The sequence below is a fragment of the Triturus cristatus genome, chromosome 4_2 (assembly GCF_964204655.1).
Source record: "Triturus cristatus chromosome 4_2, aTriCri1.1, whole genome shotgun sequence".
Taxonomy (NCBI): domain Eukaryota; kingdom Metazoa; phylum Chordata; class Amphibia; order Caudata; family Salamandridae; genus Triturus; species Triturus cristatus.
The window spans coordinates 512,514,159-512,541,290 of NC_140586.1; the positions used below are offsets into that span (position 1 = coordinate 512,514,159).

Sequence of the window (27,132 nt, forward strand, 5' to 3'; positions counted from 1 at the left end):
TAGAGCAAGGGACGGAAACGGAAGCCAGGCCGAAAACGCCACATGGTCTGGACAAGAGCCCCCCCCTAAGAATGATGCCTAGCACGATTAGGGGTATAGCTCCAAACCTTAGGGATTTGGGGATTATTTCCTGGAATATTTCAGGACTTGCAACCAAGATCCAAAATATTGAATGGTTAGCCTTTATAACAAAATTTCAAATCATTTGCCTACAGGAAACATGGGAAACTAACAAAACTGTCCCATTCCTGGAAGGATATAAACTGTTTTTTGTGCCAGCCCAGAAATCCAATATGGGAAGAGCCAAAGGCGGACTAATAATGTATGTAGCATTGTCATTGCAGGGGAAATGGCAAGATTTGGGGTGGGACTCCGCCTGCCTCCAGGGCGTAAAACACTCATCGGTGGGCCAAAAGCGGATTTTTATAAACTTTTATAACGCGGGACAATCCTTAACAAACTTGATGGAGTTAGAGAAAAGATTGGTCACCCTTCAGAACTCAGGGGATGAGGGCTATCAGCTAATTCTCATGGGCGACTTTAATTGCCACCAGTGCCCATATCTGAAATGGGAAGGTGGCACTTGGGATAATTGCCCTTCTATTAAGGGTTGGCACCTGGAGCACTCCAGAGAGGGTCTGCCCCTGAGTACAATACTGAGCGAGTTCGCCCTAACCCAGACAATGGATCTGATTGATCGGGGGAAGTCTGATAACATAGCCCCTTCCTTTAAAGGAAGAGGCTGTAACTCAATAATAGACTATATTTTCATTTCCACTGTCCTAATAACCAGAATAGGCCAGTTTACAATAGTACCCAGCGCGTTTAGCGATCACAATCCCTTGGTCATGTCACTAGTGGACATTTTTCCAGGTACTAAAATAGACAGGAGGACCACTACGGGTGAATTTAAGGCAAAGGATCAAGGAAGAAGAATTAAATGGGAAAATATCGATGGGGAACAACTCCATAGAGCACTCCTTGCCAACGCCGAGAATCACTTGTGGAGATGTTTAGACCCCACTGTTGAGGGGACGGACCTGATTGCAGCGTTTGAGGGCACCGCACAGCATATAGACACTCTCTTAAGAAGCAAACCAAGGCCCCAGGTAGATTTCTGCCCTAGATGGTTCGATAAGAACTGCTCTAGAGCCCATAGGGACCTAAAATTGGCACTATCAACTGCCCCTAGGAACAGAGGAGAGATTGCTGAGTGTAGGACCCGGTACAAAAAGACAACGAAGTTGCGAAAAATACTCCTACAAACAGAGGCCTGGGAATCCCTGAAAGAGGCCGCGGAGCTCCATGACATGACCAGCTTCTGGAGGATTATAAATGCTCCTTGCTTTCAACCCCCAAATAAGCCTCAGGTGGCTTCCCACATCTTGCCAGATGAATGGATGGCGCATTTCAGTGGCCTATACAACCGTGGCGAGCCTGAGGAGCTGCCAAATAGCGGCACAGAATCCTTTGGTGGTGATTGGTCATACTTTACGGTCCAGGAGGTTAAACTGGGAATTGAGGGCTTGGTGGTGAGGAAGGCCCCAGGCCCAGATGGGATACCCCCCGACCTTTTCAAAAGCCAGATAGATCTCTGGGCCCCGGTACTGACCAGGGTGCTGAACACAGCCATTGAAGCAGGTATGCCCAGATCCTGGTCCACGGCCACTATTGTACCCATATTCAAAAAGGGCAATAAAAACGACCCGCAGTGTTATCGCCCAATTTCCCTCATTGATGTCTCGGCAAAAATTTTGGGAAGAGTTGTTTTAAATCGTCTGTTGACTTGGGCCGATGATAATAACATCATCACGGATGTGCAGTACGGGTTTAGAAATGGGCGTTCTACCACTGATCAGTGCCTCAATCTGTACCTCCTGGTAGCGAAGTACACTGTGGCCAGGGAAGGCACTGTTTACCTGGCTTTTATGGATCTCTCAGCAGCATTCGACTGCGTGAACAGAAGAAGGCTGTGGGAGATCCTGGATGTGATGGGCGTTGAATCGGGCCTGATCCATATTTTACGAACACTTCACTCAAATACCACGGCAAGGGTCAGATTTGGTGAGAGGGGGGAAGTCACAGAGGACTTTGGGTGCAGTGGAGGGGTGAGACAAGGGTGTATCCTTGCCCCTTTTTTGTTTACGCTCTATATTAATGGGCTTGACAAGGCACTTAGAGAGCTGGAGGCCGACTGTCCCTGCATTGGGAGGAGAAGTATACCAGTCCTCCTTTATGCAGATGACGCGGTACTCCTGGCGCGTACAGGAAGGAGCTTGCAGACCCTCATCAGCGGCTTTGTACGCTTCATGGCAGATTTAGACTTAGTTCCCAACCTATCAAAGTCTTATGTCATGGAAGCAGGCAAAACACCTTTAAAGAATTGTACCTTCTCTATAGGCACCCATAAACTTGAGAAGGTAAAAACCTTTAACTATTTGGGGATCATGTTTGATAAGGACCTCTCCTTCAATCCCCTTGCAAAGCATAATTGTAGTCAATACCCGAGAGCAGTAGGGTCAATCATGAATTATGCAAGTAGACTTGGACGGTGGTCGCCTAATGAAATAGTAAAGTTATATAGGTCAGTTTGCTGTGCTAAGACTCTGTATGGGAGTGAGTTGTGGGGTTTCACAGATTCAAGCAAAATCCAAGTGGAAGAAAATAAGTTCCTAAGGAGACTACTGCAAGTGCCCCAATGTATCCCCTCATATATCGCCCATGAGGAACTGGGCATTCCCCACCTCAGTGACAGGATACAGCTCAACCCGATAATTTGTTGGATCAAGATCTGGATAAATCCCGAGGCATTGTTAACTAGACAAATCTTGGAGGATTGCATGGGGGGGACAAGGGCCTGCTAATACCCTGGCTCAAATACGTCAGGGATGCATTAGATTTATCGGGCCACGTACCCTTTTTTAATAATCCATCCACACTGGCCAAAAATGACCTGGTCCTCGCAAAGGCTGACCACCTACGACATATAGCCAGGGCCAGAGGGGAAATAGAAGGACGAAAACGTAGTGTCCGTGACTATCAGCTCACAAAAACCTCCGTGGGGATGGAAGTCTACCTGTCTAACACATACAACAAACAGGATAGATTCCTGATGACTAGATTTATGCTAAATCTTTTGCATCACATTCTGTCAGTCCCCGCTGGTTTTGTAAGCGATGCTAGGACAAAAGGGTGCTGCGGCTGCGATCTGCGATCTCCGCAAGACACCCTACATTTCGTCCTACTCTGTCCCTTTTACGCACTACCAAGGTCCCGGTTTCTAAAAATTGTCCTAAAGCGAGCCAAAATTAGACAGGCCAAAGTGGCCCTTTTGTTCCTTAAAATGTCGATCGATCCTTTTGTCTTATTTAGCACTGTGCACTTTTTGCGACTTGCAGTTAAATTAAGATTGACCAAAGGAGAGGCCCACTGAAGTAGACAGTGGAAAATTGATTGGATGCACATAGATATATTTTCTATGAATGATTGTCGCACACAAAGGCTTACTGTATTTGATTGTTCGTTTTTATCTTTTTAACTTGTTTGTATATAGGGATTTTATATCACTGATTTTATAGGGAATGTGTATAATTGATTCATATTACTCTTAATGGATTGTAATATTGTAGTATGAACTGCATCTTTTATGGATATCTTTCTTTTTATCCGAATAAAGATTATTGACTTGACTTGACTGCCTGATTGATTTGGTTTCTGGGAAAGTGATTACTCACTGAAAGGTTCCTCCAGATGGGGTCCCCTATTCCTCAATACCTACAGACCATGTATTGATTACCTTGAACTTAACAACATAACTGTTCACAATCAGTTCCCCTTACATTTGATCTCGGTTTTATTGGATCCAATCAAGTCTACCAAGAGTTTCATAAAGTTGGATATGTGGGAGGCATAAAATCTGGTACTGATCAGAGATGACAATGAGTAGTAGACCACCTATAACATTAGGAATGGCCAATATTTGGTCATGCTTTTTGGTCTATGTAAAACCCTGCCATGTAATAGCATCAAATAAATGGCATCTTGACGGATACCTTGTTTCAATAAGTAGTGAATAATCAGACCACCCAGGATTTTGCGGCATTGTGTGGCCAAAAAAGCAACATTTGTGGCTCAAAACCTCAAAATGCACAGTATTTTTGTGGTGGGCAAAAAATGTACCTGCAACAAAAATACTGCAAGGCCTGTGCACTGCCACTGCTGGAGATTGTGCCATGTCACAATCTGTAACTGTGCAGAGTCTCCAGCAGCACAGCGCCTCAAACTGGAGGATGTCTGTTGCTGAAGACAGCAGATTAGAATATGAATCGGGCTCTTTCTATCATCAGACAACTTGCGCTCCTTGCAGGGGTTGGGGGCAGCAGCGGAGGTTGGGGGCATATAAAAAATGCACACAAGAGGAGACATGGCAGGAGGTGGAGTTAACAGGAGACAGAGGGGGCTCAGGGAGAGGATTGCAGTGGAGGGTGGGTGGCAGGAGTACCTTATAACGGCCTGCAGAGTCTGAAGGGGTCATACAGAAATGTGTGAGGTGGGCTACAGGCTAATTGCACAACAGGGGACTCAGTGCTGTTCAAAGAGAGGCAACAGAGGAAGTTTACACCTCTGCTGCCTGCTTGCCTGTTGCTCACCCTCTTTTTACTGGCTCAGTTGCAGAGCAGAGCCAGTAAAAAGAGCATCAACCCCATGATTTTTTTAAACACAAATTTTGTGGGCACTTTTGTAAAATTTGTGCACTTTTACAACAGTGCTGATTTTACCATTTTTTTGCAAATCACAAAATCATGATATCCTGGGGGTCTGATAAATCTTGATGACATTCTTATTTTCTCTAAATCTGTGGAAGAACATCAAAGAAATGAGAAAGAAGTGTTGTTCCGACTCCTGAAGCACTCACTCCAAGCAAAATTAGAGAAATGTGAGTTTCAGAAGAATTAAGTAGCTTTGTTATCTCTGATCAAGGCATACAGATGGATCCCTGATGGATTAAAGCAGTTTTAGACTGGGCTGGACCTAACAATGTGAAAGAGATTGAAAGGTTTTTGGGGTTTGCCAACTTAGAGATATCTTTTAAGCCCATCACTCATCTCACAAAGGCAGGGTTCAAGTTTCGGAAGGGGTGGAAACTAAAAGAACCATTTCAGCAATTAAAAAATGTTTTTACAAGTGCACCCTCACTGAGGCATCCTATTAAAGAATTCCCATTCTTATTGTAGACTATTGTTTCAGGTTTCAGCTTTGGGGCCATGCTGTCCCACAGACATTCAGTGGTGGAAGAATAATTTCCCACTGCTTTTTTGTAGAGCACTTTATGCTGCAGAATAAGGCTACACCATCTACGATTGAGAATTCCTGGCTATAAAGAAGGCATATAGTCAGTAGCATCATCATATGAAAGGCAAAGCATAAAGTTATTGTCTGGACTGATCATAGGAACCTGGGTTTGTAACATCTATGTTATGCAGCAATGTTAGACATGCCAGATCTCCAGGATTCATTATGTGATTCCTTATCATCCAGGAAAGAGAGAAGGGAAAGCAGAAGGCCTACCCTATCCAGCAGCAGTGGACGAAGGAGTAGAGGAAGATTCACCCTCCACAATTTAGGCCTTAAAAGTTGGTGGTCCCCGTGAAGTAGAATTTATTTTGCAAACTCAGAAAGCACATATTCACCTTACTAGAAATGGATGGTTAGAAGAAGATCCAGGTCATGGAATGATAAAGCAGGAATGGTTATTTCATGAAAATAGATGTTTTATTCCCACAAGGGCCTCGTAGAAATCTATTTGTGTCTGGACTCATGATTCTCCAGTAGGGAATCAGTAAAACATAAGACCTGCTACAACAAATTATCTGGTGGCTTTTGATGCATAAAGATGTTATGCACTATGTCAAGAGTTGTGTGGTTCGTGCCAAAGCCAAGGGACCACTGGAAGTACTGTAACCTTTACACATACCAATTTATCAATGGACAAACAATGATGTAAATTTCATTTTAGAATTATCAGTGTCTGAACGTTACACTTCAGTTCTGGTCATAGTAGATTATTTCACAGAACGTGTTCATTTCATCCCAGTGACTAAATTACCAATTAGCCCAGAACTGACTCACCATTTTCCGACTCCTACAGAGTAATTATATGAACTCCCTGAGGTATTAGTTTTAGATAGAGGATCCCTGTTCATTACAACATTTTGAAATACTTTGTTACAGTCATTGGGGACTGTGAATTACGAATCCACCAGTTACCACCCCTAGAGTGATGTCCAAGTCCTAGGAAAAATACTTAAGTTGTTTTATAATGGAACATTCTGAGGAATGGTATTTATGGGTCTCTTTAGCTGAATTAACCATTAACTACTTTTTACTTACCTGCTTGGGGTATTCTCCCCTTTGTTGCACCTAAGAGTTCCATCAAGGGTTTGCAATTACTGAGGTACCCTCTGTGACAGCCCTACTTCGACAGCTCCATTAAACTCACAGACCAGGTATTGCACATTTACTTAAGGACAAGGCAGCATATAAGATTGCGTTTGCCAAAAGAGACCTGTCTCTAATTACAATATTGGGGTTATAAAGTTAGCTTTCCACTACACATTTACCCATTCCAGGATCCCATCCAAACCTTTCAACCCAATTTGTGGGCCATTTTCCAAATCAAACAGTGGGTATGACTGGCTTTACCTAAAAGATGGAAAATCCATAATTTAGTACATGTATCCCGTATCAATGTTGCTGTACCAGGACCACCTAAAGCTCCACCTCCACTGGTTCTGATAGAAGGGTAACAAGTGTTTGAGGTTGAGGCCATCTTAGACTCTAGAATACATCTAAGGATCCTTTTGTATCTGCTAGCATAGAAGGTGTATGATGCTTCAGAGAGATCATGGGAACCAGTGGATTTTTAACAAACCCCAATATTGGTAATGGGATTTTATACAACACATTCCCATGAGCCATCAAAGATCTGGAGTGAAAGTAATCTTGGAGGGTGTTAGAAATTGGGTTCCTGGTTGGCAGATGTATACACCCTGTCCAAGCAGAAACCACAATCCTAGTCAGTGTAAGTCAGATACACACTATAAATTAAACTGTGCTCAATCTCTGGTAGCTTGGCGCAGAGCAGGCAGGCTTAACTTAAGAGGCAATTCATAAAGTATTTATGTAACACTTCAAACAGTAACACAGTGAAAATGCCACAAAAGAACTCCGCACCAGTTTAGACAAATAGATGATATTTCTATGAACAAAACAAGGCCAAAACGACAAAAACATTAAGTATAATCAGAGTTATTAATTTTTAAAGAATAAATGAAAATATAGGTGGAATAAACCAAGCGAAGGCCAATAGCCTGTCAGTGAAAAATAAAAATATTTTAAGGGCTTATCCAAGAAACAATCAACAAAGACTTTGACCTATGGCTAAAGGTTGCTGATCCAAGTGAAGCAGTGGCTGAAGGGGGCTGACTTGTATATTGTTGTCTCTGTATTATGTACACAATCTCTGGCAGACTGCTAAATCTATCTAGCCTTACCCTAATATTCTATCCATAAGAATGAATTTCTCTAAATTTAACTTGAGACATCTATTATCATCAGCTGTGGTCGGTAGTAGGAGTAACTGCAGGGTGGTGACGTGGGGAGGGGGAGGGGCAGGGTGGGGGGTAGTAAACTATGGATTACGGAGGTTTACAGGTAAGTTAACATATAAATTAATAAAAAACGAATTTCGTTGCGTGCACTGCATCCCCAAATGCGATGCAGTGCACGCAATGAATTTTTTTTTATTAATAGTTTACTACCCCCCGCCCTGCCCCTCCCCCTCCCCACGTCACCGCCCTGCAGTTACTCCTACTACCGACCACGGCTGATTATCATTCTTTTTGTCACTGTTAGTAAATGTAGCAAAATAGCATTTATCATAACATTAGGGAATGTATGACTCAGCCTAATGATGCTATATGGTCATCTAAATGCCACATAGGTACAAACATGGATTTGGGAATTTTGCCCTCAGTGAGTTGGCATTGAGGCTAACACAAGCATGGATATATAGCAGCAGCACACCCACTGTTTACTGACCAAATAGATTCAGAGCGTTATCTGGATGTGGGTTGAGAATATTCAACAAACTGTAATCTGAAGCAGGATGTAAGATTAAGGCAGACTAAGCTATTGGTGAAATACATCTTTCAGTATTGCTTGTTAAATATGTGACCATGTGGAAGCTATGCACAACATGACCTCACTTCCTTTACCTTCCTCTGCTTAGCAGTACTTTAAAAATAGTAATTACCTGGTGTTCTGCCAACCACCCCAACACACTTGTTAGTGCTCTTCCTAAATTCACAAAATATACCTTGCAACCTGCCACCCTCCCATCCACACTAATAAACAATGTCTGGGCCCCAACGTTGGCAAAAGCATGCCAGACATAAATCCATATTCCCCCATACATTCTCAGTGCATTCCTTTTCCAACCTTTCCTGGAGCCCTGTTTCCTGCTCTCAATTTGGGAGTAGAGCCAGTGCTTCACCAATAATGGCTGTGTGAGACACCCACTCATCAGGGCAGCCTGGAACACCCTGTCAGTACAGTTTTGCGCAGACCTGAGATTGACAAGGAAGGTGGCAGTTTGTATTCTCCATCTTCAATTGGGTCCACAGAGACTTGTTTAAGAAGGAGAAGATGGTGGAACATGAACCGCTATTCCACCACCTCTCTCGGGTCTCTGGAGACCTAGGAGAGAAGGCGGATCAGTATCTGCCGTGACACCAGTTTAATCAAGTTTTGAAACCTGATTTCCCGATAATGACTTGAAAGCCATACATGACGTACAATCAGTTTCATGCCACATATAACGTATAGTATTCACAGGAATACAATGAAGTAGAACAATAAGCCTTAGCATGCATAATGTGTTTTACCTCAAATCCCTTTCGTATTCCTGCACATATGTTTGTTCCTCCTGACGCTGTTTTCGGGAGTGCGCTAACCAAATTCTTCCTATCGTTGGCGCTGATCAATTGATGTAGGTCAGCTTTGATGTATGCATTAGATTCATAAGTGACAATACCAACGAATGAGTCTGTTTCAATGATCTGTAGTAGAAACAGCTCTGCTGCTTGCAGCTGACGGTTAATTCGATCATACTAAAACAAAATGGCAAACAAAAAACACATTTATGTCTCCAAGCAACATAGAAGGCAGAGAAATAGAAAATGCATCACTATACAATGATTAAAATCTACAAAGTTAGTTAAAAGTGCATTGGGTTTTTGTGTTGAGTGTATTGTAAAAATTAGAATTACATTTCAAATGAGACTCCCTTTTTAGGTCTCGCTTACACAGCTCATGCATTGTGCTGCGAGATGCACTGTTTACAATTCAGTGATCTTATACCCACCTGCAGCATACTATTAGTTGTTTTTGTCACTCCCATTTGCATTCTTTCAATTGCTTTGGTCCTGTAGGCTTCCCTTCCTTTCTTGTGTTAGCTCCTCCCTGGAGCATGGACCAAGCACATGTGTTCTTCCTTGGTCTTTGTTCTTCCTTTTCTTTTTGTAGCACTCTATTTTTATTTATCTTATACACATTTTGGTATTATTTCTGGACATGCAATGTGCATCCCTCCTGTTAAGACAAGCATGCAGCTTCTTATTTATGTTATTTTCACCCTAACTGCCATCTCTATTGATGCTTTAGTTACAACCACCATTGTTACTACTCTATGCCACTCTACTTTATGCTTATTCAATCTATGCCATTCTACTCCACTGTACACCACTCTACTCCACTCCACTCTGTCACTCCAGTCTATGCCAGTCTCCTCTATGCCACTGTACTCTATGCCATTGCATTCTACTCCATGAAACTTCACTCTCCTCTATGCCACTCCACTCTTCTGTATGCCACTATACTCTACTATACTTTATGCCACTACACTCTAGGCACTACACTCTTCTCTATGCCACTCCACACCACTGTATGCCACTCCACTCTATGCCACTCTACTCCACACTACTCCACTCCACTCCACCCCACTCTATCCCACTTTTCTCTATACCACTCTGCTCTATGACGTTCTATTCCACTCCACCCCACTCTGTCACTCTCCTCTACTCCTCTATGCCACACCATAGTGCGTCACTCTACTCCACTCGACAATACTCTATGCCCCTCTACTGAAAACCACCCTATGCCACTCCATTCTAATTCACTCCACTTTAATCTACTCCACTCTACACTATGCCACTTCCCTTTATGTGTCACCATGCCACTCTACACCATGCCACTCTATGCCATTCCACTCCAGTCTATGTCACTGTACTGTATGCCCCTCTTTTCTATGCCACACCACTCCATGCCACTCAACGCAATGATATGCCACTTCTGCCACTGTACTCTACGCCACTCTATGCTCCACTCTATGTCACTACACTTGATGCTACTCTACGCCACTCTATTCTATGCCACTTTACTCTATACCAATCTACTCTATGACACTCCACTCTATGCTACTCCTCTCTATGCCACTCCACTCTGTGCCACTCTACGCCACTCCACTTCACTCCACACAATACCACTCTACACCACTCTACTCTAAGCCACTGTACTCTACACCACTCCACTCTACACTACTTCGGTCTATGCCACTCCATTCCACTAAATGCGACCCTATGCCACTCTTCTGTTTTCAACTCTACTTTACTCCACACTATGCCACTCCACTCTACTCTGCTCAAAGCCACTCGACTCTGTGCCACTCTACTCTATGCCACTCTATTCTTTGCGACTCCAATCCATGCCACTTTACTCGACATCACTTTACTTTACTCTACTCTACTCCACTCCACTGTACTCTATGCTAGTCTACTGTGTGCCACATTGCTGTATGCCACTCCACTCTATGACACTCTACCATATGCCACTCCATCCTATACTACCCCACTCTGTGCCACTGAACTCTATGCCACTCTACCCTATACCACTCCACACTACACTACTCTGCACCACTCCACTCTACGCCACACCATGCCACAAACTTTTAGCCATGCTGAACAGCAGCCATGTGGCTGCACAATATGGCTAAAAGACATTGGAAAAGCCAGTAGCTCTCACATAGGCGAGGCCTATGGGATTTGCCAATGCTTGTTTGGTTACAGTTTCAAAGAGAGAGAACTGCAGTCACATATCCATATATTGGTTACTCAGCCTGCTTTGTCTCTTTCTGGCTTCCCCAGTATACAAATGGTAAACATTGCAATGCTTACAGGTCATACTAATGCCAAACATCCCCTTGTCATTAAGAAGGATGAAAATACATTATTACATTGAATGTCTCCATTGCATACAATTATATATTGGAAAAAAAAAAATTCTGTAAGAAAACACAATTTATTATTCCATACAAATGGCATGAATGCCAAGAATTAAGATGATTAAATTCACAAATTTCAGTTAAGGCCCCTTTATAATTTACAATAGCCCTGGATTCCAAGCTGTGTGGAGTAGGGTGTGATATTTACTACATCAGGTAAATACCTTTATCCTGGGATGAGGTAAAAACCTCATATTTTAGATTTTCAACTACAAAATGAGGCATAACATGCAAAATACATAATAAGGTCAATTCATTTTACGTATTTTTCCCAGACCAGTTCTCTTTGATAAATTTCAGCAAATTTGATTTGCCTGAATCAATCAAGGGGAAATCAGGCGGCTGTGATAACTATCAAACTAATTGTAATAAGGATCCCTGGGCACATTTGTGTTTGCACAGGGATGGACTTTTAGCACTGCACTTGTAATCAGAGCAAAAGTGCAAATATTGACTAATTAATTAAACTATTACAGTCCATTGCAAATTAAGGTAAAAACAAATAAATCGAGCCATTTCAGTTAATCTTTGATGAAGTTACTCAATGCATATTTATAATGTACTTTGGCCCGAAATTATATTTAACTATCACAGGGCACAGATATATGTCTCTTAATTGCAGGGATAATAAACATGAGCAGGTATAGTGTTTCTCGTCGAAACCTGCACATAATTAATAACACAACTTGATTTATTTTTTTAACTTTTAATACTTGCTATGTATCTGTTTGCAGTTTCTTCATAGCTCTCATCGGTTGCAGTACAGTTCAGTTTGTTCATTTCCTTTCTAATCTCAAAATAGGTAAACAAACAACAGTACATAGTATTTGATAGAAATGAGGTTTATGGTTGGCAAAGGTATACACCGTGTCCAAGCAGGTACCACCACTCTAGTCAGGATAAGCTATACAGACGCAAAAAGTTAACCTGTGCTCACCCTCTGGTAACTTGGCACACAGCAGTTAGGCCGATCAAAAGAGGCAATGTGTATAGTATTTGTGCAACACACACACACACACACACACACACACACACACACACAGTAACACAATGAAAACACCATAAAAAGACTCCGCACAGGTTTAGAAAAGCAGATTATGATATGATAAATAATTCAAGACCAATACGACAACAATCCAATAAGTAGAAGTTGAATTATGGATTTTTAGAGAATAAAAAGAGTACTAGTGCTTAGAAGCAAACAGCTCTTAAGTGTTTACTTGGGGTCATGTAGACTGGGGTAAAGCCAAACTTGTGGCTGACCGCGATGGAGCACAGGCCGGCTACAGGTTCCACACAGACCACGTTGCACAAAGTACCTTTCGTGGTCACAACATCAAGATGCATTGGGAGATGCATTGATTCTCCTCCACGCAGTGATCGCGATGCATTGGTTCCGCAGGAGATACACCGGCCCAAGATGCGTTGGTTCCGAAGAGCGATGTGCCGGGTTTCTCTACGCAGTCAAGGGATGCATCGATCTCTCCTAGCTGCTGCAGCGGTGATGTACGGTTCCAATGCATCAGGTTCTCGAGGCAATGTGTTGGTTCTAAGAGCACAGCCCCAATTTAACTCCTACAACCGGGTCGAGGCTCCGGTTCTGCTACACACAGACAGGAGAGGTATCGATGTCCGTGTTGCAAGTATCTGGGGCCACTTCCAGTGAACCAGGCAATGTGTTGGTTCTGAGAGCAAAGCCCCAATTTAACTCCTGCAACCGGGTCGAGGCTCCGGTTCTGCTACACACAGACAGGAGAGGTATCGATGTCCGTGTTGCAAGTATCTGGGGCCACTTCCAGTGAACCAGGCATGAGAGCAAGGGTAGAGACTTTGATATTCCTGAGTATCAAGCAACAGAAGGCGAGCCAACAAGTCCTTAGCACACATTGACAGAAAAAAGGCAGAGTCCAGTTCTCTTTCAGCAGAGTCAGAAAACAGCAGGCAGCAGGGCAACACAGGAGAAAAGTAGGCCTTCCAGGTCAGCAATCTAGCAATGGGTCCTTTAAGCAGCACAGCAGCTTTTCTGACAAAGTGCAGTTGTAGATCCAGAAGTGTCTGTATTGGTGGGGTCAGAGCCCCAGTACTTATACCCAGTTGTATCTTTGAAGTGGGGATGACTTCAAAGCAGGCCCTTGAACTGCACAGGTCCCACTTTCATCCCAATACTGGTTGCAGACTATCAGTAGGGAGCAATATGGCCTTTGTATGGGCAACAGGACACTGCCTGTTCAAGTGCAAGTGCCTGCTCCCCCTCCCTCTTCCCGCCCAGGAAGAGCTATCAGAATTAAGATGAGTGCAGATGAGTCCTCTGTCACACCCACCCTTTCTGTGTTTGTGGCTGTCTAGAGGGAATGCACATAGTGTTGCTGTCACCCATCCTAGTTGTGTATTGGAGACAGGCTGCAACGCACACAGAGCAGTAAGTGGAGAGAAATGCCCTCTTTCTAAAAGTAGAAAACAAAACATGGGGACCCCTCACACCCTAGATGCATAAACCATTTTCAATGGCAATAATGGTTAAAGGTTTTACTCTACTTATTATTTTAATATAGTAAATTCTCTCACTAGTGTATCACACTTGCTTGCATTTAAGTGTCAGGCTTCCCAAATAACATTACATGTACAAATCGGAATTGAAACAGAAAGGAAACAAGAAGGTGGGACACTCAAAAACACATAAGACTATTTGTTCTCTGTGGGCAGGTCCATCGCTCAAATTATATTAATGCGAAAGTGCAAAACATCAATTTACATGAATAGAGACTTAAGACCACCAAAACAAATACAAAGTCTCATATAACTTGTCTGTACATACATTAACATGTGTTTTCAGATTTTTCAAACAAAAAACAACATACATAAGTGTCCAACATATACAATGCTATTAATTCACCAAACTAATAAACATATAATTGAGGTATCCTGTATATATTGAAATGTACTGTCACACTGATACATTTGTATCGCTGGGTGTATATATACATTATCACTCTCTATCGTATGGTCCATTAGGCATAAAGGTGGCCCTATGGGATCGGAGCACACAACAGTGGTTAATTTGTAAAAAACGAAGTTCTGGGGCTCTCGTCAGGAGACAGCTTACACAAGCCCATTTCCCATGTTAGCACTTCCTAAAAAAAATCGAAAGTGGGGTGAGAATGTGGTGCAATGTCCAGAGCTGCCGACCTCGGAGCTGGGGAACCAGGCTTGAGGTTCGGCGTCGGCTCAACATTAGCAGCTTAAACCAGTGGTTAATTTGTTTGTTTGAGATGAGCTCTTTAAATTGACTCAATCCATAATCGAAATGTCTCGTGTTGTCCATTTCACTCCTCTGCAGCAAGCCAGTGCTCTCTTAGGGGCAAAGCAGAGGACTATCGTATTAGACATGTGCTTTTCATTACCTTCAAAGTGTCTCCTTCCTCCGCAGCGCAGCACTCTAATTTTTATTCTTTGTGACGTGTACTGGGTAGCAAATTCAAACAATGAGTAAGATGTATAAAAGATTAGGTAGAATGAATCACCATGCTTTGAAAATCACTTAATCTCCCCAAAAATGTCCTTAAATGACGCTCTTGCAAAGTGCTGGTGTTGATGATTAAGTGCAGGTGCCGAACACTGGAAACCACCGGCTCAAATTAAGCACTTTAGGGTTCAGATGAACATTAAGTGAAGAGTTATCAATCCTCTCATTCTTTTCCGTGATGTTGTAATAATATTTTATAGATACTGGGTGACCTCAAATCCTTAAATTCCGCCGATGAGTTTTGACCTTCTAGGTGGGCGTGTCTCGTTGGTGAAGGTCTTCTTCAGGGCTTAAAGATGTGGGGGATACTGTATATGAAAAATAAATATATATATATGGGGTGAGCTTAAGTGAACAGACTGTATAGAGTGGTGATTAATAATCAAATGAGTCCCTGCATAAAAACGTACTGTAACTTGGTTCAGTAAATGCCGCCTCTGGGGTTCTCATAAATATATTCAATACTGTCATGAATTTACCCTTTGGTTCAACCATGCAAAGAAAAAAGTGTGGGGGAAAGAAATTAGCTCAGTCATGCATTTTTTATTCTATTTATTCTTACTAGCAGCTGGAGGAAGAAGGAGGAAGGGTCCTTACATTTTGTTCGGAGGCTTGAGTCCTCCAATTGTAGTCAGGCACCCATAAATTGAGGTGCCGTTGGGGGTGGGTTTGTCAACACCAAAATTCTAAAGAAAGGAGAAAAAGGTTCTATAAATGGAGTTCCATCATTGCTTTCGACGTAAGTATACTGGCGAATTTTACATTATGTTTTATCACGGGATGCTATGGAGAAGATCATTCCCTAACTTGTCTGCTCCTGTTTAATGAAAGGCTGATGGGCTCTGGGTAAAGCAAATCACATAGATGCTTCAGGGTCCATATACTCCGCTTCCCAAGGTGCTTTGGAGGGAAACGGTGTACACAATGGGTAAACTACTTTTTGCTTGATGGTCTTCCGATATAAACGATGTGTGGCAATACTCGATTGACTAACCTGCCCCCCGGACAGCGTCCTCATCCTCAATGCTGTTGCTTCACTTTATCATTGGTTCCCACATTTCCTGGTCTCTTTTGAGCAGCGATGAAGCCGGAAGTGAAGCCCCAAGAATCATGGGATACGTTGTTTTGTTAATACTCACTCTTATCCTTGTAGTTCCGTGTCTATTATTGTATAATGGGGTAACTATGACTGTGTGTACATGTATAAAACCTTTGTCCCTGCCTTATCTTATTACCTGAAAGCCTTTAGGTTTTCCCTACTTTCTCCCATCTTTAATGTTAAATTTAACATTCATTGTGGGGTCCGTAATTGTCTCTCGAGACCTTCAATTGAATGAAAAAGTGTATATGCCAGGTATTGACATCATATCTCGTGTATATAGCTTCTGATTGTATGAACCTACGTTTTTAAGGCATTTCATTCTATTGTGCACAAACAATGGTTTGTTATGCCCCTATACTGTTAGATGGAGCTCCGTTTTGCTTTTTCTGTTTTGTGGAGTTTACACTCCCACATTTGTTATTAACGCAAAGACATTCCCTATCTCTGACAGTTCATTCAGACTGTTCTCTGCAGTGCATAGGTGAAGTATCATTTGTGCTTCCAGCCTTATCAAGATGGGTTCTGAATTGATAGCTTTTTCTTGTCTTAATACTGTCAATTGCAGATCTGACAGGCAGTGGTTTATTTGCATATCTTGTTGTACCATGGGCACATTCTGAGTTTTGCACCGGATGCGCGACTTGTGTTGGATTATACGTTTGCGTATGGTTTTCCCATGTAAGCATTTACACATGGGCAAATGACACAACATATGATGTTCTAAGAGTTGCAGGTCGTATGTTGGATCCTGATTTGTCTATGCACAAGCTCTTCTCCTCTGCTCATGTTCTCACAAGTGGAGCAGTTCCCACATTTATGGTGTCCACTCGCTAGTGGTAAATTAAGCACTGTGCTTAATGTAGGAGTTTTAGTCTATAAAGTGGTATTTGAGCTGACAAGGTTATGCATTGCAGGGTGATTACAACTTTACTTCAAAGCTTCAACTGTAAATCACAGTTTGCAACACCTTGATGCATTTCTACATTTGCCTAATGAGTCATGAGTTGGGCCTGATTTGGAGTTTTCCAGATGGGATACTCCAACATATATGTGATGGAACATTTAATCTGCAAATGCCCCTTTAAGTATCCTATTTTTCTTCATCATTGATTTATCATGCAGACATGGCAAAGGGCATTGAAAAATGTTTTTGGGCATGTGTGACTCTGTCACCAACGTGTACACATTCCTATGCATGTTGTTCCAAAAATTGTATGCCTCTCATAAATAGTTTTCACAAAATAGACTGGCTTACATGCACTCTTGTGCAGGAGTAAGACATCATGCAAATCTGTCACTTTTAACATGAATGAAATATTATTTTGTCATCAAAACACATTGGGATATGTTTTGAATATAAAATGCAGCCATTTAAGCTGATGTAACTAGACATTTTTGCTAACTTGCTCACTCTTGTTTGGGTATAAAACAAATTTACCAATGTGACACTTGGAACATCCACTGTATCATAAGTACATTTAATGGTATGTATCTTGTGATAGGGCTAACTTTACATCATTCACAATAGTGAAGAAGCATCACACCAGACACAATAAAGACTACTGGCCTGTTTGGTACAACTGTCTCTTATAACATCAAACAAACACATATATATCTGTTCTTTAGGCAGGCATGTGTCTGCTGAAACCAGTACTTTGGTAGCAAACAGAAATCAGGTGGTATCCCTTTTCACAAATTCATATACAAAACACAACATCATACACCTTGTGCAAAGCAGCTTACACCTTCAAGAACCCTTCTTCTGGGTTTGACATGTTTCAACCTTAATGTTGAGTGCAAAATTAGTTGCCGTAACAAAATTCTGTTATATAAACATGTTGAACTCACACTAGAACTCCACCCCCTTGATGCTGCTTTTTGGCTCTCAACTGCCCATCAAGCTCCGGATAGGCCACCACAAGTATGCAGGCCATTTGGGGGTCAGGGAGCGGCGCACGCCCTTCCCACATTGGGAGAGCTTGCTGAGCTGGGCTTTTGATGACTTCTTGGTCCAGCATTATAAGTCCTCCCACCTCCCACCTCTTGCAACAGTGAATGGTGCACCACATGTAGACCACCAGGGTCCACACCTTCTTGGCGATGGCCTTCCATATCGCCTTTTTCTAATGGGCATTGACCTTTATGGATACAAGAAATGAAAGAAAAAGAACTGTGTTATTTGTCTGTATAGATGTAACAAGATTTTACTACATAAATCACAAGCTACCTAACATCAGTGAATATCATTGTGGAAAACTGAAGGCTAAACAACTTGTGCATTAGAACCCGGCACCCCACGGTCAGCTACATTGACTGTAAGCCTACTGTACATAGAGCCAGATACTATGCTTTGAACTAAATACCAAGACTAAGAGCACTATGAAAGGGCTGTCATATGTGTCACTGAGCGCGTGCTCCTTGGAGATGTATGAACGTGTATGCATATGATGGGATACGTTTGCATAGGTGACTGAGAGTCTGTGCACTTTCAACAGTTTGTGTAAATAATAATTCTCCATTTCATTTTCCTTCTATTTTAAAGCATACAGAAGCAACTCCAATTATGAGTTGAGAAGGAGCAAATGCCTCAGTGCTTTAGTTGTTCACCTCTGAGACTCAGCCCCAGCCTGGCCCACAAATCTGACTGAGCACTGCTCATTGTCAGGCCCTGCTATCTGCAGCATGATGATCATGATGTCACTTGAACACAGCCTTCCCTTAACTTTGAGATGAAAATATGACCTTGTGCTCATTTGAAGAATAACTTAAGGCTGTGAGCTACTCTGAAGGTGTCTGGGACTACTGGTAGCTCCCAAACAAGTGGTTGGAGACACCTGAGTGATATGTGGGATAATACACATAGCAAACATCATTTTCATTTGGTTTGGTATAAATTATATCTATGTACAGGAGTAAATAAGATAGAATGTGTTTTCTATTTTTTACATAAAGTGAAATTACTAAATGTTACCTGAAAATCATATATATACATAGATATATCTCAAAAAACACACCAAATAAAATACAGGACTCCAAACACACAACACATGCTAATGTTCTCTAATCATAATATGCTTAAAAATTCACACCAGACACAATAAAGACTACTGGCCTGTTTGGTACAACTGTCTCTTATAACATCAAACAAACACATATATATCTGTTATTTAGGCAGGCATGTGTCTGTTGAAACCAGAACTTTGGTAGCAAACAGAAATCAGGTGGTATCCCTTTCCACAAATTCATATACAAAACACAACATCATACACCTTGTGCAAAGCAGCTTACACCTTCAAGAACTCTTCTTCTGGGTTTGACATGTTTCAACCTTAATGTTGAGGGCAAAATTAGTTGCCGTAACAAAATTCTGTTATATAAACATGTTGAACTCACACTAGAACTCCACCCCCTTGATGCTGCTTTTTGGCTCTCAACTGCCCATCAAGCTCCGGATAGGCCACCACAAGTATGCGGGCCATTAGGGGGTCAGGGAGCAGCGCACGCCCTTCCCACATTGGGAGGGCTTGCTGAGCTGGGCTTTTGATGACTTCTTGGTCCAGCATTATAAGTCCTCCAACCTCTTGCAACAGTGAATGGTGCACCACATGTAGACCACCAGGGTCAACACCTTCTTGACGATGGCCTTCCATATCTCCTTTTTCTAATGGTCATTGACCTTTATGGATACAAGAAATGAAAGAAAAAGAACTGTGTTATTTGTCTGTATAGAAGTAACAAGATTTTACTACATAAATCACAAGCTACCTAACATCAGTGAATGTCATTGTGGAAAACTGAAGGCTAAACAACTTGTGCATTAGAACCCGGCACCCCACGGTCAGCTAAGAGCACTATGAAAGGGCTGCCATATGTGTCACTGAGCGCGTGCTCCTTGGGGATGTATGAACGTGTATGCATATGAAGGGATATATTTATATAGGTGACTGAAAGTCTGTGCAATTTCAACAGTTTGTGTAAATAATAATTCTCCATTTCATTTTCCTTCCATTTTAAAGCATACAGAAGCAACTCCAATTATGAGTTGAGAAGGGGCAAATGCCTCAGTGCTTTAGTTGTTCACCTCTGAGACTCAGCCCCAGCCTGGCCCACAAATCTGACTGAGCACTGCTCATTGTCAGGCCCTGCTATCTGCAGCATGATGATCATGATGTCACTTGAACACAGCCTTCCCTTAACTTTGAGATGAAAATATGACCTTGTGCTCATTTGAAGAATAACTGAAGGCTGTGAGCTACTCTGAAGGTGTCTGGGACTACTGGTAGCTCCCAAACAAGTGGTTGGAGACACCTGAGTGATATGTGGGAGAATACACATAGCAAACATCATTTTCATTTGATATGCTATAAATTATATCTATGTACAGGAGTAAATAAGATATACTGTGTTTTCTATTTTTTACATGATGTGAAATTACTAAATATTACCTGAAAATCATATATATACATAGATATATCTCAAAATACACACCAGATAAAATACAGGACTCCAAACACACAACACATGCTAATGTTCTCTAGTCATAATATGCTTAAAAATTCACACTATTTTATGTAATGTGAAAAAATAAATGACACCACGTCATTCACTACACTCCACTCAGGACCTCAAAGGGACATTCTAGCCTGTGTATTAAAAAAAACAGTTAGATACATTTACAACAAGGGGGAACATGGCGGCCAGCTAGCCAGCCGGTCGCGAGTCATCTGCCCTCTAGTCTCAGCTCTGGTTTTCTACCACTGAATTTCCCTGAAGATTGCCCGAAGTTTGTGCATACCTTTTTCTTTTCTTTTTTTGCTGTTTCGTTGCTGTCCGGGACCTTCATTTCGAGCCTCTCTACCTCCCTGCCTGCTCCGGTGTGGGCGTACCGAGTCTTCCCTGCTTCCTTGTGTGATCCGAGGAGAAGTGAGGCGGAGCCACAGCTGACACGGTTTCGCTTCGTGGACGGTGAGCGGCGCCTCCGGCTCTCCATAGCCTGGGTGGGCGAGGCAGTGGGGACGCGAGGCCAGAGGCCAGAGTTGAGACTGTTGCTCCAGTGAGGTGCGGTGCGGTAAGGGGGAGGGGGGGTTACAATTTGATATATTATTGTTTGCTGGTGGCCCACTATTGACGTTATTTGGACGTTATTTGGGGCAGCGAGGGCACTTGCAGAGTGTCGTTGTGCCCGGGGCCTTTCTTACGATCAGTTCTCTGGTCCCTGCTCAGACTACTGTAGGGGTAGTTTCCTCAGTACATCCCATCCCATCCCATCCAGATACAAAAACCCTCATCACCTTTAGACATCATTTAGAGCTGAATACAGGTACCGAGTTTAATGTTGCTCCAGAAAAAAGTTATTCAGTGGCATGCCTTGTTACATTCGGTGATAAGCTAATCACGATAACTAAATCAAGGAATGAGACCGCTCCTTACCCCATGGAGTTAGCTACACAGCAATCTGGGCAATATGGGCTGTTTAGGAAAAAAGGGAATCAGCCTACCGAGGGCGGTCTGTTAAAACTAAACAAATCAGAAGTACCCCTAGGCAAAAGATACAAATTAAGATGACGCACCCTTTTAGGAGAAGAACCTTTTGCACAACAACTCGAACAACCTTGTCAAGCCACAGATACTGCAGTAATAAATCACAAACATAGGAAGCCTCTCAATAAACCTGGGAAATCTACTCCTGTGAAGGGCTGGAAGAAATATAAGAACCAAGTCCCTACTAAAGTGACTCCCTCACTTAGGTCGTATTTCATGGCTAATACCCGGGATAATGCAAAAGCCCCAAAACAGGTTGCGTCAGCGTTGGGTGAATCCCTGGAGTTAAATTGTGCCATTACTCTTTCTAATCAATTTTCTCCGTTAAGAGAGGCGACCACCATGGCCTCTATGGCAGGTGGTGGTAGTCAAGCTGAACAAGATGAGCCAGCAGATACATCCTCGGTGCTAGCAGCACAGAGCCCGGGATGTTAAGGCAGTTATCGGTGGAGATGGGGGTTCGCTTCTCCACCTCTGAAACAAATCGGAAGATTCAAGATACCTGCACTAGCTTAGCGGAAAATCTGTCGGCACTGACGCTTCGGATGGAGGCCCTAGATAGATAACATGTACCTGTTCCTCTGGTGAGCCATAGAGTAGACTTTACAGGGACAGGACCTCAATTGACACCAACTCCAGCTCCTCTGATGAGAAGGCTGGGGCTCTCTCACCTCCTCTTCCTGGCATCGTTTCTCCCAGAGGTTGGAAACAGCAGCAAAAGTTGAGGAAGTCTTGTTGACTGCAGTGTTAGGGGGCAAGAGAGCTTTTTTGAAGTGCTGTGTGCATGTACAGGGTGCTTGCGATCGTCAATGGTGCTGAACACATCCAGTGGCTGTCGTACGTTGCTTTCACACATGTTAGCCTATGCCTGGGTCCGTTGTGGAGTGTCAAACCCACTAGGCAGTCAACTTCTACCACGGTTGACTAATTCCAAATGTTTAGATAGTCAAATAGTGTGCCTGTGAATGTTTAGTGCACCACCACCACTCAAAATGGTGGCTACTTTGTTTACATATACAAAATGCTAATGTTACTCTTTAATTTAGAAAAATACATTTATATGTAGTGCGTTACTGTGGTTTAATGAGATAGTGGCATGATGTTGTTTACACTTCCGTTGACAGTATTTTGTTTGAAAAAATGTATATATTAAAATAATGTGAAATAGTAAATTTATAATGTATTATTTACACATTATCTTTTTTAATATCAATAGACTTAAAAAATGATTATTGTTAAAAGTATACACCAATTTTACATAAGTTAAGAAATGATACACATATTTTTTCAAAATATGACATTTGTGTTATTTATCTAAAAACCAATTTGTAAATGTTTTAAAATGTTGTCATTTTCATGCAGGCCTATGAACCCAGGAAGAGTGAGGAGATGCCAGCCTCAGGTTTTTCGACCATTTCCAGACCTTGTCACCATGGAAGAACTGGATATTATCAACATTTTGTGATTGAATAGCCAAACTATACTGGATTTAACTTATCAGCTGGAGCCTCACAGTAGAAATCCTAAATCTATTACACCAATTGTCAAACTCATGGCAGTATTTTACTTTATGGCCACAGGATTATTGTAATACACTGTGGCAGCATCTGGTGGATATTCACAACAAATTTTCAGTGGTACAAGAAGTTCTTTCCTCAGTGATGAGACACATCAACAGATTCATCCAATTTCCACGACATGAGGATTTTGCAAATGTGAAGGGCAATTTTTATGGTTTGAGTCACCTACCACATGTGGTTGGAGCAATTGATGGCACTCATATTGCCTTAGTGCCACCACACGCCAGGGAACAAGTCTACCACAATTGGAAGAACTTCCATTCAATCATTGTGCAAGTTGTCTGCTTACCCGATTTGTACAACACAAGTGTTAGTTTTCGTTTCCCCACATCAGCCCATGATTTCTTTGTTCTACAGAACAGCAGCAAACCCCTGCAAATGTCACAACCTGGACCTAAGAGGGCCTGGCTTGTTGGTAAATACAATCTGACATAACATTGTTTGGATAATCTCAAATTGAATAATCTGAAATTGTGTTACATATTTTGGCTCTTTTTTGCTTCCATTTAGGAGATTCAGCTTATCCTTAGGGACCATGATTTTGGCACTGCTGAGGAATCAAACAACACCAGGAAAAATCCGCTTCAGAGAGGCCCATGGAAGAACATGGGGGCCAGTGGGGCATGCTTTTGGGCTCCTAGAGACCAGATTTCACTATCTGGACAACACTGGTGGAGCCCTCCTCTACTCACCCAATAAGGTGTGGCAAATCACCATGGCCTGCTGCATGTTGCACAACATAGCCCTGCGATCGAACATGCCGTACATCGCAGAGGATGGAGACCATGAAGAGCCACCGGGTGAGAATGTTGAAATGGCAAATGAAGATTATAGTGGTGAAGAGGAAGGAATTGACTTGATTCAAGATAATATAGACAACTTCTTCACCTCAGTCTAAGTATACATTTACATATTATAACATTAAGGTAAAACCAACGTTTAATCTAATGAGAGAACAGTCTGTTCTGGGCATTTTTCTGAAAGGGCAAGTTTATGAAATCCAGGACAAAGTGTTTCTGTTAATGATTATAATACCACTGAAATGTACAATCATTTAACATAATGATTGTACATTTCAGTGGTATTATGATCAACAACAGAAACTGTTTAAATGACACATAGAAGTAAATCAGAAAAGCAGGTAAAAAAATGTCCTGAAATGACAAAAAATGAATTAGAAAGTATATATTTAGGGGCAAATTCCGATCCGGATTGGAAAGCACTCCGACCGAGCTGGATCCGGAGTGTTTATCGACCGAGCCGGAGTCCTGCAGTCCGACCGAGTGAGTACGATGCGGCTGTATGCTGCCAGACTCGGTTCGGTCGGACTCCCATAGGAGTCAATGGGAGCCGGTCGTATGACGCGTACATGGGCTCCCATTGACTGAATGGGTATGTCGCCGACAAGTGCGCCCCCTACAGTGGGTACGTGTCGGTGCAATTCGCACCATACATGCCTGTGTTGGGGAGACCCATGCATCGCCCCCTGTGTCCGAGTTGTAGGGCTGCGGGTGACAGGGGGTCCGTCGCAGACCCCCAAAGGCAACCACCCGGACGAATTGCGAGCCACACACACAAGCTCGCACAGGCTGTCCGACGCGTGCATCGTACTGGCTCGGTCGTGAATTGCATCCATTGCACGCCACGGTTAGCTTACGACCGAGACGTACGGAGTGGTTCGGACCCGGAAACGACTCGGTCGTTGAATTTCATGTAGCTCACATCGTACTTGCTTGTTCGTACAGCTGTACCAGTCAGCCGGAAAAACACGCGTATGGCTCGTAGTTTTTCCAGCCGGATCGCGTTCGGTGTCCTTCCGACCCGGATCGGAGTCGGCCCCTAAATATACCAAACATTCCAAAAAACACAATAGAGAGAAGAAATGTGAAAGCAACCATTCCAAGGCATAGCAGGCTAAAACTCTGACTATTACACAACCCAGAATGATATATAGCATTAGTCCTCATATAAATATTGCAGAGTACATTTTTGAAAAAACACCACTTATATTTAGAATACAAATTGACATACCTTACATTTTTTAAGTCAGCAATCTTTGCTTTGTGAATCACATGTCATCAATCCTATAGCATAACAAGGCTAGGACAAGATAGTAATGTACACCTTACAACATCTCTAAACTTAGCATGGATGATTGATTGATAAATACATTACACTTTAACATATACGTTGAAATGTTGTAGAGAAAAGAGAATGAGCACGATAACATAGCAATCTTACTTTTAACAAATCCAAAATATGGCATCCTGGTAGTTGTAGTCATTTCAATTATATATTTACAACACTTGCAAAATTGAAAGTTAAACATACCTGGTGAAAATATGCAGTTAAAAATTAACAGAAATTTACTATATATGACACATATATGAAATATGTTATTTGGTGTCAAAATACTTAAAAGGTCCATTACATCATGGGAAATTTAATGAGTTTGACACCTGTAATCGTAAATAAAAGATAATACGTTGAAACACACAACCAAGACAAAGTATAGATTAATACAAATATATATAGGTTTCTATCTTTGCAAAGGGTGTAAAACACATTAGCAACAGGTAAATGAAAATTCGGGACATTTAGGTTTAGTGACCCTTTCAACTGTCTAACTTACCAGTCTCCACTCCACCAGGGATTCCTGTCAAGCTTTCAGGATGTAGGATCAGGAAAACCTTGTGCTCTCAGGGAAAAAGTTGTAAGGGGGTCTGAGAAAACCACCACCAGTCCTCTGGGCTTCCAGGTGATTCTTGGAGGCCAGGGAATGCACTGTCCTCCGCAGGTCATTTCACCTCTTCCTAATTTCATCCTGTGTGTGCAGGTTGTTAGCTACAGCTTTCAATCTGTCTACTATTCTGGCCCACATTTGCCTTTTCTGACATATGGTTGTATTTTGTACTTGAGGTCCAAAGAATTGGCTCTACTGTAATAATTTCATCCACCATGACTGACAATTCTCCGTCTGTAAAATTGGATTTTTCTTCCCTGCCATTATCTAAATTAACAGATGTAATAAATGATATAACCCACAAGAAAATAAATGAAAGAAGGAAAAAAGGAGAAGAAACAATTAAAACAAAAAAAGACCCCTGACTTAACTGACAAAAGTTCAGCTTCTAAATGATGTAATGCAATGGAATGACAAAGGATCATGGTCTGAAAAGGAGTGTGTTTTATAGTGTGGTATGCAGGTGTTAACAATTAGCCAAACATCATTGTGTGTGTGATGCTAGCATCCATCCTACAGCCACGGGAATAGTCCAATGCTGACCGCGTCCCACAATGGATTTACTCAGTCGGCACACCACTGCTAGGACACCGCCAGCACAACTGTGAAATCTGAAAGGCTCGGCGTAACCCCCGCCGCTCTGATGGCGATGGAGTACTATTCACCAGCAGATGAGTCTGCTGTGTCTGCAGCAGTGACACACGTATACGACAGCAAACACTGTTGGCGTGGATGGAGATTCAGCCTGCATACATTTACAAGGGTGGGCAGGATTCTGTCAGCTCGACAGGGTACTTGGACACTACGCTGTGGGATGACGACGGTAGACCCATAAAGATCTAAATCATGCCCTCAATCAGGCCCATAGATGTGAAACAGCAATATGGAGAGACAGGAGTATCATTGGACATAAGCTAGAAGACAGGAATAAGCAGTGACAGGAAGGGAAGCTAATTACAATAATATGATCATGTTTTAAATGCTGTGCTATAAAAGAGTGAGAATAATTGTATGTGGGTGGTATGCAAAAAATGTTTTGGGAATTGCTCAGAAATTATAAGGATGTGTCAGGGACCTCTTTTGGTTTTGGCTAAGACTGGCCTTTGTAACCAAAATGAGATCAGACCAACACAGAAAACCCGCCCACCCTTTCCCAAAAGCACACACATATACTTTGCATTTTTTTTAAATGGGAATTGGAATTTTTACATATATTTGAGTGTGTGTGTGTGTGTGTGTGTGGGT

General features: G+C 42.3%; 1 protein-coding gene across 1 annotated transcript in view; it reads right to left on the bottom strand.

The window, feature by feature from the left end:
- LOC146834644 (calcium-activated chloride channel regulator 3A-1-like) overlaps nt 1–27,132 on the bottom strand; it is a 637,940-nt gene that overhangs the window by 321,666 nt on the left and 289,142 nt on the right. Inside the window, exon 7 of the mRNA XM_085602115.1 lies at nt 8,946–9,170. Within this exon, the coding sequence (XP_085458241.1) occupies nt 8,946–9,170 (225 nt within the window). The remainder of the gene's footprint in view (nt 1–8,945; nt 9,171–27,132) is intronic.